General features: G+C 38.3%; 2 protein-coding genes across 4 annotated transcripts in view; both read right to left on the bottom strand.

The window, feature by feature from the left end:
* The window catches only part of LOC126516080 (small proline-rich protein 2D-like), a 78,947-nt gene that overhangs the window by 44,928 nt on the left and 17,989 nt on the right, over positions 1–16,030 (bottom strand). The gene's annotated exons all lie outside the window — the stretch shown is intronic.
* On the bottom strand, positions 1,139–1,411 carry LOC126516076 (small proline-rich protein 2D-like). The gene has a single exon (XM_050166236.1). It carries the CDS (start codon positions 1,409–1,411, stop codon positions 1,139–1,141), a length of 273 nt encoding a protein of 90 aa, XP_050022193.1.

Below are 16,030 nucleotides of genomic sequence, written 5' to 3'. Positions count from 1 at the left end.
TCAACCATGTAAGGATGAGGACCATCAAAATAATAACAAGTCCTGGCAGAGGAGTGGAGAAAAAAGAACACAAACTCTCAGAGTGTGACATAAGAGATTAACCCATCACATATGGAAATCAGTATGGAGTTTCCTCCGAAGAAATAACACTAAAGCAGAATGATCATATGATACAGCACCATCACTTGGGTTTTCAATAAAAGAAGTCACATATGGCATACATTAGAGATGCCTGCATATCCGTCTATATTTCAGAACTACTCCTAACATGCAAGGTAATTAAGTCAGTACAGCTACTCACAAATGGATGAAAGGATTTAAAAAAAAAGTGACACTTAGGTGGACTGGAGTAATGATCAGTCATGTAAACCCATATCATGTCCTCTGCAGGTAAATAAATGAAACTGCATATCATCATGTTCAGGGAAATAAATCCAGTCTTAAATACAATGTTGGCATCAATGTTTCAAATATTGAAGAAGGAAAAGATAATAAGGGTAGGTTGATGACAAAGGGGAAGTGGGGGGATATTTGTACTAAGTGCCACATGCATATCTGAATACCGCATAATCGCCTTAAAATAGCATGTGCTAACAGCTTGTAGTTGTACAAAAGGAAACTCTGTCTCTCAAGCAAACCAACACTAAGAAATCTATGTTATGGTCCAAAATACAGTCAACATATGATTACAATGGAATGACCCGGGCAATAATGAATAAAAGCAATATAACAGGAGCATATCAGTAAGGTCATAGAGTCAGTTTTAGAAGAAAAAAAACTAATGAGTACAAACAGCCATATTGTACTTTATTCAGGAAATGAAGCCACAGTGACAACCACACAAGCAAGGAGACTGGGAGTTCTGGAAACATCCTCTGAGTGCACAGGGTGGGAAGATGCTTTCATCACTGAGCATCTGGGACACTGAACCAGTGAGGAAGGACCATTCTCATCCACCCCTTGACAGCAGAAACAGAACAACTTCAGGGGAAAGCCTTCGCAGAAACATGGAAAGAGAAGGGTGGACAAGATTCTCTTGCATCCATGGCAGGCTTTGAAGTGCGTTGGAAGTGTTTCTGTGGAAGTATGGAAGACAAATTCCCACCTCTTCTCTTGATCCTGATGACTGCTAAAGCACTCACTTGCTCGTGGGTGGGCACTTCTGCTGGCAGGGTGAAGGAGGTTGCACAGGAGGGCATTTCTGCTGGCATGGCTGAGGGGGGCAAGGCTCGGGGCACTTAGGAGGAGGACAGGGCTCAGGACACTTTGAGGGAGGACAAGGCTCAGGACACTTTGGGGGAGGACAAGGTTCTGGGCACTTTGGAGGAGGACAAGGCTCAGGGCACTTTGTGGGTGGGCACACAGGAGGAGGCTGGCAGGGCTGTTTGCACTGCTGCTCTTGGTAAGACATCGTGCTGAAGGCTCAGTATCTGAAAGACATTACATGACAGTGTTAGGGGATGATCATCTCAGAGAAGAGAGATAGAGACATGAAGCGTCACATAAATTTCCTCCCCACACATTCCCATCTCCCCAAGTTTTAGGATATCCTCGCTTTCCCCTTTCCTATCAGCAATCTGTGGTAGCAGCCTTGGGAACTCCCCATTGTTTGATGCTTTTTTCCAGGAGAAAATACTTGTTCCAAGGAAACAAAAGTGTTTCACAGAGAAACACCTTCAATACAGGAAGTCTCAAGGACTGATGCCCTGAGCATCCTCAGAACAAATCCCTGACTCTCCTGTGACTGTGACATCCCAGCAAGTTGTCTGGGTGGCAGAGTAAAGGACAGACAGCTCAGGAAAACCAGGTCCTAATACCTGCTACGTCATAGGACTATGAAAAGACACCAAATGTATGCATGAAAGAGAAATACACCGTGTTCAATTGCATACTAAAGAAAAGGAAAAACCATCAACACCGACCCTAAAACTTGACTGCAGCACATAAGCAGACCATAAAGACAGACCAACTCAAGAAATAACACTCACCAGGTCTCCAAAGTAGTCTAGGACTTGAGTACCAGGAGTCTGCAGTCATGCAGCCAAGGACCTCTTTATAGCACTGACTGCCCTGCCCAGAGGGAGTAGAGCTGACTGACAGGGGGCAGGTCCAAGAATTTCCCAAACAAAATGCAAATCCATGCATGACTTGCTTGACTGGGACTCTACATCATGTGAAATATCCTGTGTCTGGACGTCATCACTGTAGAGTGCTGTGACTCAGTGGGCCCTCCTGTCTCTTTTGTTTCAGCCAGACTTCCCTGGCTGTCTAAGTTGTCTTTCTTGATTGAAGTTAGTATTTCTTTTCCCTGTTACATCTCTCTTGTGTCCTGTTTGTTCTGTCTAATCTCACTGATACTCTTTGGTGCACTGGCCCATTTAAATTCCTGCTTTTAGGCAAAATTTGCCTGTGTGCTGCAAGAAGGACAGAATTAAAGGGGACATCAGCTGTGCTTTCAGCTTTATCTTTGACAAGCCTGATTTGGAGACAGGTGTGGTCTGCTGCATAGGTTTAAGTCTTTTCTGTAATCATAGAAAGTCAAACATGCTCTTCATAGAAGAAGTTGCTGGGCTTGAACCTTATCCTCACCCTCGTCAGAACTGCCATCTCCAACAACATATTTGGTGTATATGCTTAGAATCGCTTCTAATAATTTTCATAATGCTGCTTATCATGATGATAAAGGAAATAAAATCATACCTACCCTAACACCTGCCCTAAGCATGTTCTTCCTTAGGTGGTCAGCATGAAGACTCATAATCTCCCACACTTCCCTTGTGTGAAGAGCTGTTGAGTCCACCTTGGCTGTGGTACACACCAACTGGAGCTCTGGGATCTCCCAAAACACATAGAATACTGACTCCTTCATACACAGGTGCTCATTCTTGTACATGCACACAGACAGACAGAAGACAGAGACAAAAAAGCAGCAAACTTGCATTTTTATCTGCCACATAGCTACATTTATCATTTACCCATTTTCTAATGTGTATTACTAATTCATTGCCTCTTGAAAGCTAACAGAAGGAACTAAAAATTGGGTGTTTGTTTAGTGATTGATTGACTTAAATGACTTTTGAACATTTGAGGGAGTCCAAGGCTCTAGAAACACTGGAGAAAGTCAAGGCTCAGAGCAATTTGAGAGTAGGCAATGCTCTGAGCACTCTGTGTATTGGCACACAGGAAGAGGTATCAAGGCTAAATCTTAGAATCTGAAAGACACTATGCAACAATTCTTACAAGACATGATCCCCACAGAGGAAGAATCTCAAGTTTATGAAATATCAGAACTTTTCCTCAATTTCAACTCCTGCTCCAGACTTCCTGAATTTCCCTTTCATGTCATCCTTTTGTTTTATTAACCTAGAAAACCAAACTTTTCTTCACATTTATTGTAAGAAAACATCTTTCCTTCAAAGGAAATAGTAAGTGATCTTACAGAAACATGATCTTCAAGAAGGGCAGTCTGAAGTTTAAGTTCTAAAATACTGAGCAGTCTCAGTGATGACAGTAACTGCTGCAATCACTTTTACTTGAGATGTCCCAGGAAGTTGACTAGGGTATAAAACAAACCCAGAATTCAAGAACATAGAACCTCCTAAGAAGGAAGGGGAAGCAGTTAATAAAAGAGAAAAAATAATTTCTTTAGTCCTGGAAAGTTCTTTGTGATTGGAGAAGAATAGAATGAGGAACATGAAACAGAGCCATTAATTAGTACCAACACTGCCCTGAGAAGCACACAGGTACTGAATCAAACTCAGTAAGGCATGTCAACTTCCTGTGACTGTCAGTGCCTTCCAGAGTGAGGAACAGTTTAGCTAAGTATGCCCTTTTCCATGTCCCTGAAGTGAAAGAGTCGTCAGTTCTGAGGCCAGGTGCCAAGAAACACACCGCCAGTGGATGGCTCATAAAGGTTAGGACACATACCATAGGGCCAGGTCAGTAGGAGACTCAGTACTCTCCATGTTTGCATATCACATGTAAAGGATGATCTTAGGCAATGTCTGGCTTCAGTCATCACAATTACAAAATTGCACAGTGACCTGGGACGTCAGTATAACACAGGGTCTTTTAACCAGAGGTTCTTCCTATGAATATAGCCCACTAAGAAGGTACAAAGGGATAAAGGGAAATAATGCAAACGAGTGAGTTACATTGTGATGATATGAGAGAGCAGGGTAGATCAGGGCATAGAGAGATGATTAACATAAAAGAGCTTTTGAAAAAGCCATATGGAAATCTACTACTCTAAAAGCTTGCTAGAATATATACATATATAAAATATTTAATGCAGTTACCTTACAACTGAAAGGGGTGCAATACCACAAGTAGATAACTCATACTAGGAAGTGCAAACCTCAGTAGCAGTAACACCTTCCCTCTTTTTAGTTTCTAGACAGTGAAGGCAATAGTCTGACTCCACTAGCTTACAATAACTTGTCTACCCTTCAAAACTTAATTGTAAGACCCTATTTCTGTAGACACCAATCCTTAAGTCATAGAACATGGAGATATCTAGGGGGTGTTTACCTAGACTCTCCAATCCTATGGGCCAGCCCTCGTGATAGTGGAAGGTGATGTACACTGCTGAAGGAGGAAAGTGCTCACTGACCTCAACAAGTTCAGATAAGATATGCCCTCTAGTGTGATAGTGGTGTATATATAAGGGAGCAACTGACCACATTCTGATTAGATTTAATGTCCTTCTCTGTGAGACAATGTGCATCCCTAGCACTGGTAAAGGGGGGGGGAGAACATGTAACTAGATAGGACAGGTCCTGGTGGATAAGAAAACTAGTACTATTATTCTGATAATAAAGCAACATAGCAATTCCTAATGACTTATTCCTGTTCTCATACCAATATATCTCTCATTTCTTAGCTGAGAAGCTTCTCCTCACTCTATATAATTAACAGAGAGACCTACAACTGATAAATGGTGCTGTGAGTAAGAAACTAGTGTTTTCTCAGCCTTAACCTCACAGGGGAGTTAGCAGAAGGGGTATAAGAACTACAGGTAGAAACTTTTCTTCACATAATCAGGCCATTAAACATTTGAACTCATAACAATTGACACAGCATGCACAGTCATGTGAAAACTCAAACCAGACCAAAACTCATCATGAAAGAGAAGGGGAGTATGAAATCCCACTAGCTGAGGTGCTATTAGCAGCTGATAGCTTCTGAGAGAAGGAATGGCAGTTTTCTTCCACGTTACCCTTGCTATGTTGGCCACACTCCAGGGTAGGCCCCATTGTCTGGAGTAGCTGGACTACACAAAATGCAATGATGTCATTAAGGAGAAGCAATATAAAATATATCTAAGTTGGGTGCCAATGTGGGTGGGAATAGAAGGAGAGGCACAGTGGGTGAATGACAGATGTTGCTAAACCTCTGAGTGAGTATCATTGAAATGCATTGGATAAATTTTTCCAAGAATTAATAAAGATGACATTTTGAAGAAGGCATCATTTTGAAGGACATGCGAAAGTCTGCAAGACAAATATCATATGTTTGCTTTCCTCTGTTGATGCAATAGATGAATGCAAATATAATCTCTTTGCAAATATTTAAATATTTAATGAAATGATGAAACCATTCACTTTTTACAATGATATATGCTAATTACAATATTTTCAAAATAGCAGCTACTAATTCCTGAAGCACTGACATGAGAGTTAGAGCAGCTGAATCTCATACCAGGCTCAGACACTGAAGGGACTTCCTTCCACAGAAGCTCCATGAAGAGCAGTCACAGATGAACAGGGAGCACAGCGCACTTTCTCAAGTGTGAACCTTCAAGACCAGAGACATGGAACACATGTGTGCACAGACATGAATACACACATATAAGTCCTTTCTAGATGTCATCTACCATTGAGCTAAACATTTGCTTCTCTTAGTTTTATTATCCTTTAAAGTAGATAACTTCATGGTTTTATCTTAACACCTAAGGATTTGTATTAGTCATATGACAGTTCTGAACATGAAGTTCTAATTTTTCTAGTTCTTCATTTTATTTAATATTTTAATGTAATCTATGCCATTAGAAAAAGTCTTGGAAAAAACTGAAGATTCTATATTAACATATGAATAAAACAATAATCACATTTCTTGGCCAGAATTCCTTGCCCACACATTTCTGCAATTACCAATATTTTACTTAGTTTTTTTGAAGTTGTTGGTGGTACTTGAAATAATGGACATGGAAATGATGATGGACAAGGATATGTTGCTCTTGGTGGGGTAATAGTAGAGAGGGTGGCAATGGTAGTGGAGGTTGGCAGTGCTAGATTACAATGGTTATGATAATGACTCTTGTATTAATGACAATGATAGTGATATTGCAGGTGGATGTGACGGTGGTGGAAATTATGTGGATCAGCAGCTTCTAAACATATTACTTACTTAGTACTAATAAGGTACCCTAGATTGTGCCAATCAAACAGTATGCAGTAGCTCAATTATGACCAAAGACAAGACTTTAGCAAAATTAGGAGTTTCTACAAGTAATATTAACAGGAAAATTTTCAACTCTGTAGCTAATAGAGAATTGGAAACCAAACTTACACCAGAAGACCATTGTACCCATGTAAAATTGAGTAAATCAAAGTAATAACATGTCCTAGCAGAGGATTGGAGGAAAAAGAACATAAACTGTCAGACTGTTAAAGAACAGATTAACCTATCAAATATGGAAATCAGTGTGGGGTTTCCTCCAAAGAAACAACACTAAAGTAGAACCATCATAGATTCACCAGCATTACATGGGTTCTAATAAAGAAAAGTCAAATAAAGTACAAAAGAGGTACCTGCATAACCATCTATATTTATCAAATTCAACTAATAATGTAGGTTTACTAATCTGTCTAGCAGCTCACCAGGGGATGAATGGGATAAGAAAATGTGGCACTAATCTGTACTGGAGTAATAATCAGTCATCTTCTTCATTCGAGTAAAAGAAACTACATATCATCTTGTTAAGAAAAATAAATGCTCCCTTAATACAACACCAGCATATATTTCTATATTGTTGAAGAAGAAAAACAGGACAATGATAAGTAGATTTAGACATGTAACCATTACATCAGAGAAAGGGGACAAGTGAGGTAAAACTACATGGGGAGAGGGAGAAAATTTGTCCTAAGTGGCACGTGCATATGTGAATATCACATAATCTTTTTAAGTTACCATTTGCTAAAAAAGAAGTTCTAGTTATAACGAATAAAACGATGTGTTTCTCCAGCAAACAAACACAAAGTAATTGTTATGAACCAAAATGCAGTCGAAATCTGATTACAGAAGAATGAACAGGAGATTAAAGAATAAAAACAATGTAACAGGAGCATATCGGGAAGGTAATAGAGTGAGTTTTAGAAATGAAAGATCACATGAGTACTATCAACCTGTAGGCCAAAGATGAATGCCCCAATGATACAAGAGAACACTGGTGACTGTCCAGGCAGCAAGATGTCTCTGTCATTTCTAGAGTTTTGGAAGTTGCTTACAATGTACTTTCTGTTTACTTAGGTAATATTATATCCTTCTGGAGTCTTTGATGGAGTAAAAGAATTTATATTTATAGTTATAGTTTTCCTTAGTTATGATAAAAGATAAAGTAGATAAAAATATTGTAACTATAGTTCTTGCTTGACCTGTTTTGTTATAAGTAGTTTTTCTATGTTGTAGTTAAAGCCTTCCTTTTTGTTTAAACAGAAAAGATGAAATGGTGTAGGAGGTCCTTCTGTCTATGTGTTGCTTTCATTAATGAAAAAGAAATTGCCTTAGCCTGTTGATAGGGCAGAACTTAGGTAGGTGGGGAATACAGAACTGAATTCTTGGAGGAAGAAAGCAGAGTCAGAGAGACACCATGGAACCTTCAGAGACAGAAGCTGGGAATTTTACCCAGTAATCCACTGTCACATGGTAATACACAGATTAATAGAAATGGGTTAAATTAATATAAGAGTTAGCCAATAATAAACTAGAGCTAATAGGCCAAGCAGTGATTTAATTAACACTGTTTCTGTGTGGTTATTTTGGGGCTAAGCTAGCTAGGTGGCCAGGACAAACAAGCAGGCCCTCCTTCTACAGAGGAACAGCCATCTAATCTTCAACCCCATCAAAGGCCTGAGAAGGGAGATAATATTACTTGAATAGGCAGGAAGTGCTATCAAGCCGGTTCCAAAGTGTACAGTAGATGACAGAGATAACTAGCTCCCTGAGCACTCACCCAAAGTCTCATTAGCAATGTTGAAGCAACCAACTTTGGCTAAAGCCTAGAGTAACTGACAGACCATTATCAGACGCAGGAAATTTTTCATAACTATCTTACCTTGTCTAGGCAAGGTTTAGCATTCTTTTTTCTTGTATCCTGCTTGTCCAGTCTGGACATTGTTCACTTTCTCAGTGGTCAAAGCATAGACAGTTACTTGCCCAAAGACAAGATGCGCCAAGATGAAAACAAACTCCAAGTGGAGTGTCTTTGGTGCTCAATATTCTCTCGGGAACAGATCCATGATGCCAGGAGCAATCATGTCTCGTGTCAACAGAATCCTAAGTTCTCAAAATGCCATGTTCTACAGATCTTTGAAGTGGTTGAAGAACACCATTTATGTGGGATAAAATTTCTATATATTAAAAGAGCCTGATTAGTCTAACTATAAGTATGACAAACCTAAGTGACTATTGACCTATAATGCTTAAGGCCTATATAACTTAAAGATTAAGACTTCATATGAGAATTTTAAACAATCTATAAACACCTGTGCAGTACAGGAGGACAATGACCTCAAAATATAAACAATGTATAAATATCTTGATCATTGGTAGATATATATAATGCAATATGATAAATATATCCTAAAATTGTATCAATATACAAAACGTATTAAACAGAGGTAGAAACATGCATGCATACAATCTGACAAAATAACTTTACATAGGTGTACAAATATAAACAGAAATAAGAGCATGGTCAATATAACAAATATAATTTGAACTTGTATCAGTATACAAAAATCTATACTAATGTAAATTGTCCATAAATAATACCTCATAAGTATTCACTCAAGAACTCACTATTATTATTATTAGTGTGAGTAAGTTCACACTAATCTACCTATTATCCCATTCAGTTTTTCTTCTTTCTTTTTTTTTTTTTTTTTTGAGATCTCTGGGCATACATAATTTCCACCCCAAACCCCAACCCTATACGAGTAATAATCAACCCCTAAATGGACAAACGTTGCTGGGAGAGAGGATATTATCTTCTAGAATTGCTTCTAGCTGTCATGGGGTTGATGTTCTTTCTATGGGATCCTGTCAAAGTAAAATGGTAATTAGATTTCGAGATTGCAGTCTTGTATAATTGCAAATAGTTTCTGAGTAGTCGATAGGGTTTTTCTGAAGTTCTTATTTGGAGTTATGGCCAGAATGTTGTAAGAAAGTACACCATTTCAGCAGCTTAGTACCCAAAAACTGGTCTCAGAGTGCATATCATGATGTCATATTAACCAGGTGGAGTCCTTGTTGTGGGGCCCCATCTTCTTCCAGGAAGCTTAAGAGATTATTGCAAGAAACCCTGCTGTTCATTGTTGAAAACTTAAACATTATTCACACAGACATATATTTATGAAAGATACAATATAGACAAAGTGGGCATGAAGAAAAGTAAAATATTTCCTTAAAATCTACCTTCTTTCTACCTCATACCAAATGGCTTCTGACATGAGACCGAAATTCTGAATTTTTCTTTTAACAATGTGCTTTCATTTAGAGAAGAATAGCTATCCTTCAACTCTAAAGCCTGCTCTTATTTTTAAGTATGTATACATGTCCAGATAATCAAATTTTATCATGCAGATGATACAGCATAAGTCAGATTTCTCTTTGCTTGGCAATCCTTTCTGGATAGTTATCTTTTCATCGTTAGAAATCTAGATTTCCAATGTCTCTCGACTCTTTGGAGATGAGTATTTTCCTGCAAAGATGAGAACAGAACCCTGCCCCCACCCTTATGAGGTTTTCTTACCACCTGTATTATTGTTACCTCTGTGGATATCATTTCTCTTTCACAAGATGTTTCTCTTTTTCAAACTAAATCTTTATTAATTTTTATGGTATCCATAGTTTTTCTTCTCCTGTGAAAACAAGAGCGAAACCCCTTCCCCAACATAGCACATCTGCTGGTTCCATTATGAGGTCAACACATCCTTGAAATACACCAGCTGATTTAATTCAGAAGTTTTTTTTTCTATTATCCAATGTCTCTCTGCTGCTGCTGTTTCTTTCTCATTAGAATTAAGAAAATTCAAGAATAAAGCATTATAAAATCTATTTCTGGGGTTATTTTCCATCCCTTTTTGTTTGTTTAGCTTATACTTTATAGTTCAGTTTGATCTTTCTACAACTGCCTGACCTGTAAGATTGCTTGATATACCTGTAATATGCTTTATATTATAATAAACAAAAAGTTTCATTTTCTTAGAGACATACACTGGACCATTGTCTGTATTTCTTTGTGCAGGTATACCCATGAGGGCCATAAATTCTAATAAATTGTGTTCTAATTTTCTGCAAACCCATCTTGTAACCTCTTCGTATTTTTTCAGGAGCAATTCTTAATCTACATTTAGGCAATAATTTCTTTAATTCTTCAAACATCCTTTCTAAAGTATCTGCATTTGATTCGGATAACAAAGTGTTATCCATGTAATGGTGAATTATAGACTTGGAATATTGTTTGCATATTATTTCCAATATTTGACTTACAAAGTATTGGCACAGGGTGGGGATATTGAGCATACCTGTGGAAGGATATTCCACTGGTATCTCCTAGTAGGCTGAGAATTATTATAAGTAGACATTGTGAAAGCAAATTTTCTCTGTCCTTTTCTTGTAAATGCATGGTGAAGAAACAATTTTTTAAATCAAAAACTATAAGAGGACATCCTTTTGGCTATAGAGAAGGCAGAGTAATTCCAGATTGTAGAGGTCCCATAGATTAAATACCCTTGTTGACAACTCTTAGATCTGTCACTGTTCTCCATTTTCCAGATTTATTTTTAACAACAAATGCAGGAAGATTCCAAGGTCTGGGTGACTCTTAAATATAATGAGCATCTAGTTACTCCCGTACCAGCTGTTCTAAAGCATACAGGTTATCTTCTGTTAAAGGCCATTGTTTAACCCATATGGGTTTTTCAGTTAACTATTTTAAAGACAAGGCAGTTAGTACCTCTGAAGGTTTGTCAATTGTTTTGTGTTCTTGTACAGCCTGAATGGCTGGTGACCTTTGTTTCCAATATTTATAATATCCTTCCCAGAAACATGAGGTTTGGGACTGAAGGAATGTTAATCGTGGTATTCCATTGCTGCAATATGTCACAAAACCATAAATTCATTGCAATATTAGCTGTATGTGGCCTGAACCTTTCTTTGTGTCTTTCTGGCTCTATGCATTCAACTCACCTCATGCTTTGTTTCACTTGAGATAATTCCTAGGCATTGAAAATCTGCCTTTTGAAGAGGCCAATCTGGAAAGGATACCAAGATTCCTTAGTAATGATACTCCTATGTCTAGTAATCCTTCAATTACAGTGTCATTTATATGCACTCTTAGCTTTAGACTTTAATCATTTATAGAAGTCTGCCAAATATATGCTTCCTATTTCCTACTGGAGTTTTTGATTCATCCTCCATGGCTATTCCATCTTCCAGAACATATGGTTTTATACAGTAGGCACTGGATTGTTTAATTTTCCTGGTGAAATGTTTTCCACAGTAACTGGGAATAACTGAATCTTGTATATTATGTGTGCCTGCAAGAGGGCCCCCAAGGAGTTTCTGGTGTTATTGAGTTCCCTTATCTGTCTTTTGTCAACCTACATTCATTGGTCCAATATCATCATTTGACACACCTGCATCATACACCAGACGGCTGAGTCCTCCTATTCTTGCCATTCCTAGAGGAGACATTATTCCTAGAAATTCTCTGTCTACAGTTTTTTATTAGATGTCCTATTGGTGTAGAAGGTCCTTCTGACTATGTGTTGCTTCCATTGGTTGAATAAAGAAATACTTAGGTAGGTGGAGTAGACAGAACAGAATTCTGGGAGGAAGAAGGGCAGAGTCAAGATGCCATGAAGCTCCTCCCTGAGACTTTACACTGGTTAGAATCTTTTCTGGTAAGCCATGACCTCGTGGCTATACACAGATTGGTGGAAATGGGTTAGATCAGGATGTGAGAGTTGGCCAAGAAGAGGCTAGATATAATGGGCCAACCAGTGTTTAAATGAATACAGTTTCTGTGTGATTATTTCGGGGGTTAGGCTAGCAGAGTGGCCTGGAACAAAAGCAGACCCTCTCTCCTATAACATCCTATTCCACAATTAAAACATTTGGCATTTTGGCATCTCCTCATACCATGGAAAATTGCTTCTTCTACCCAAGCCTCAGTTCCATACTCAAATGTTTCAGCATACATTGTATGCAAGATCCATTCATCTTTGGGTGCTGATCTGATCTTCAAGGCCCAAGGATCTTCTTTTTTTTTTTTTTTTGGTTTTTCAAGACAGGGTTTCTCTATGGCTTTGGAGCCTGTCCTGGAACTAGCTCTGTAGACCAGGTTAGTATTGAACTCACAGAGATCCGCCTGCCTCTGCCTCCCTAGTGCTGGGATTAAAGGCGTGCACCACCACTGCCCGGCCCAAGGATCTTCTTACATTATAACTTGGCATTTTCAAAAGCCAATGATTCAATAAGTACACATCTAGCTTTGGGGTCTGTCACTCCTACTTGTACAGCCTTAGTTAATCTTTGTAAGAAGTCACTAATGGGTTCTCTCTGGACCTGTTTATCTCTAATATATGACTCAATTCTCTTCTGGTTCCTGAATCTTGTCACATGTATTTAAAACTGCTGTACTACACAGGGACAAGGTATGTTCATCATAGTGAGCCTGTTCCTGAGGATCAGAGTAATGACCCTAGCCAAGAAGTTGATCTTAGGAAGTCTCAAATTCTTTTGCTTTCCCCTGTTGTTCTAAAGTTTCTGCCTCTTCTCTTAAATAACACTTCCAAAGCAGCTGAGGTCCATCTTCTAGGACCACTGAGATTAACTGAAGTCAATCATGTGAGTCGACTTATTGCTTGAAGCCCATGCTTTTACCATTTCCTGGACAAAAGGTGAATGTAGTCCATAAAAACTATTACTTGCTTAATTTCTTTTAGATAGCTCATACGTTCCCATGTGTATTCTTTTACTCCCTTAGGATACGTGGTACCAGATGGCCTTTCTCAAGATTGATATGCAGTTAAAACCCTGTGTAAGTCATCATGGGGTCTGGCAAGTACTAATGAGGCTAAATTCTATCCTTGTACCTTCTGTCCCTGCTCATCAATTTCAATAAATTCCTCCATCTTTTCAATTCTTTTTGCTACTGCCTTTTGCAAAGTCTGAATCTCCTGTCCAGTGTTCTGTTCTAATGCCCTCAGTGAGGATTACAAGGTATAAAACTTGTCCAGTTAAGATAACATCTCATCCTTGGACATAATTTTCATTGTGTGCATATTACCTTCCTGGAGAGATATCTTATCTGTTAAACTATCATAACTTTTCAACAGATTCCAATTACTGAATTCAACAGAAAAATTGTCTCAGATAATTCTGTCAAATTGATGCTATCCCTCTCTATCGTATTGATCTTCTCAACTAGCTCTCCATTATTTGTCTGAAAAGACTGTATGATTTCTAAATGTGCCTCATTCTTGCTCATATTATCAAACCATTTTTAATGAGATAATATGAAAAAATACTAATTCCTAGAATTAAATAAAGGAATATAGAAGGAAAATCACATAATCATATCATCCATAAGTATAAGCAAAATAATAATTAAACGCCTGGGTTATGTTACCAGTAATTTTTGTAGTTTGTCAGATCTTACCTGTCATAATGAAATTACAATTAATTAGAGTACATATAACAATCATTATTGGCTACCAGGTATTGCAGATGCAGGCACATGGCCAAGAGAGGCTAGCAGCAGCAAACAGCATATGTTGCTTACTTAGGTATTGAAAAATATGCTTTATTTAACAATTTAAGATCAGTTATTAAGGTGAACAAATGACTGCAAGAATTGGGGCCCAGCATAAAAAGAAAACCCAAAGTTTTCCATCAGTGCGAGTTGCATACTGTGTCAACCATGGGCATCGCAGGCAGCAGCATGTGTGCTGGCATGTAGCAAACAGAGTGGCAACATGTGAGTTGAAATCCAGGGAGTGCTAAGGAACAGCCTGCTGCATCTGAGTGCTGATTAGAGCTGCAGGTAGGAGAGTCATTGCCCAATGCACCACATGGCTCGTGGACCAACCCCAAAATGTGTGAACTGGTCTCCACATTTGGGCACCAGATGATGACAGAAGTTACAAAATAATCCAACACTAGTTCAGAATTACATATAATAAATGGTTATTTATGCAGTGGTAGACTCACAGATCATAGTCCTCTGCATGAACAGGGAACAGGAGCCAAATCGAGCAACAAGAAGCAAGAGCTGAAAGCAAAAGTGCAAACACATGCTTTACTAATGCATTTATAGTATAAGAGATCATACCCAAGTGGGCTGGTATCTTAAAGGCTTTTGGCTGAAGAAGCTGAAGGAGCTCCCACAGCACGGGGTGAAATGGTTCATTTGGCTTACAATTCCAGACTGCAGTTCAACTGTTATAAAAAGCCAAAGCAAGAGCTCAAACAGGGCAAAAACCTGGTGGCAGGAGCTAAGGCAGGGACCATGGAGGGGTGCTACTAAATAGTTTGCTCCTCATGGTATGTTTAGCCAACTTTCCTTTCTTACAGAATGTAGGACCACCAGCCCAGGGATGGCACCACCCACAGTGGGCTGAGCCCTCTCATATCCATCACTGTTTTGGAAAATGCTCTACATGCTAGCCTCAGCCTGATCTTATGGGGTTATTTTCTCCTCTCAGATGATTTTATTTGTGTCAGACATAAATCTAGCCAGCACAAGAGTAGAGGACCTTTTTATCACACCCACTGGCTTAAATGTGGTCTTTCTTATATGCTTGACACAAAGACTCAAAATCTCTCACACTTGATTTACATGAAGAGTTTCTGAGACCACACAACAACTGCAGTTTCTATGAGAACACAAAGCAATGAGTCTTTCACAAACAGCAGAGAGAGAGAGAGAGAGAGAGAGAGACTATCAGAATTACACTGTTTTCTGACACATATGAACTATTGATTTTTGAAGTTTTAATAATGAATCATAATTGCATGAAAGCTGACAGAATTTATTAGCACTTTAGTGTTTCTATAATTCCTGACTGCATTTATCTCATATATTTACCATACATATCATACACTATTACAAAAAAAATCTATTCTTGGCAATATTATGTATTATATTTTTATATACATATATATAAAACATTACAAATTATACATATCATATAAATCACATAAAGAATTCATGCTCATTTAAGGATATTGTTGACTATCTGAACATTTATTCAACACCATCAAAACATTCAAAGTATAATAAAATATATTTCAGCATGATAAAAACTTCATTTTTCAGTATTCTTAAAAGACTAGGACATTCACACAGAAATTTTCTAAAAGTAGCTTTGTTTTCTAGATTCTGTCAGTTATGGTCTCCATGTGAATGTCCATCAGTGGATGACTACTGAAACACACTGTATAGTCTCCATGTGAATGTCCATCAGCGGATGACCACCTGAAACACACTGTATAGACTGCTTCACAATTTAAAAAATGAAACCATTTAATTTTTAATAAATAAACACAGCAAGATGAAAAATTAACTTCCGGAGTCAGGAAGAGAAGACAAATCTGGGTAATTTCACTCATATTTTGACACTAAGCAGTTGACATCACAAAGATTGACAGGAAAATAATGGTTTCTATGGGAAATTGTGGGAGAGAGATGGATGTGGAAAGTCTTCAGAGATGGCACTAAGCTACAGCTGGATGCAAAAAT

Source organism: Alexandromys fortis, unplaced genomic scaffold (genome assembly GCF_014885135.2).
Source record: "Alexandromys fortis isolate MF-2015 unplaced genomic scaffold, M_Fortis_MF-2015_v1.1 scaffold_152, whole genome shotgun sequence".
Lineage (NCBI taxonomy): Eukaryota > Metazoa > Chordata > Mammalia > Rodentia > Cricetidae > Alexandromys > Alexandromys fortis.
The sequence above is the reverse complement of the archived record's forward strand: the minus strand, read 5'-3'. Positions and strand labels throughout refer to the sequence as shown.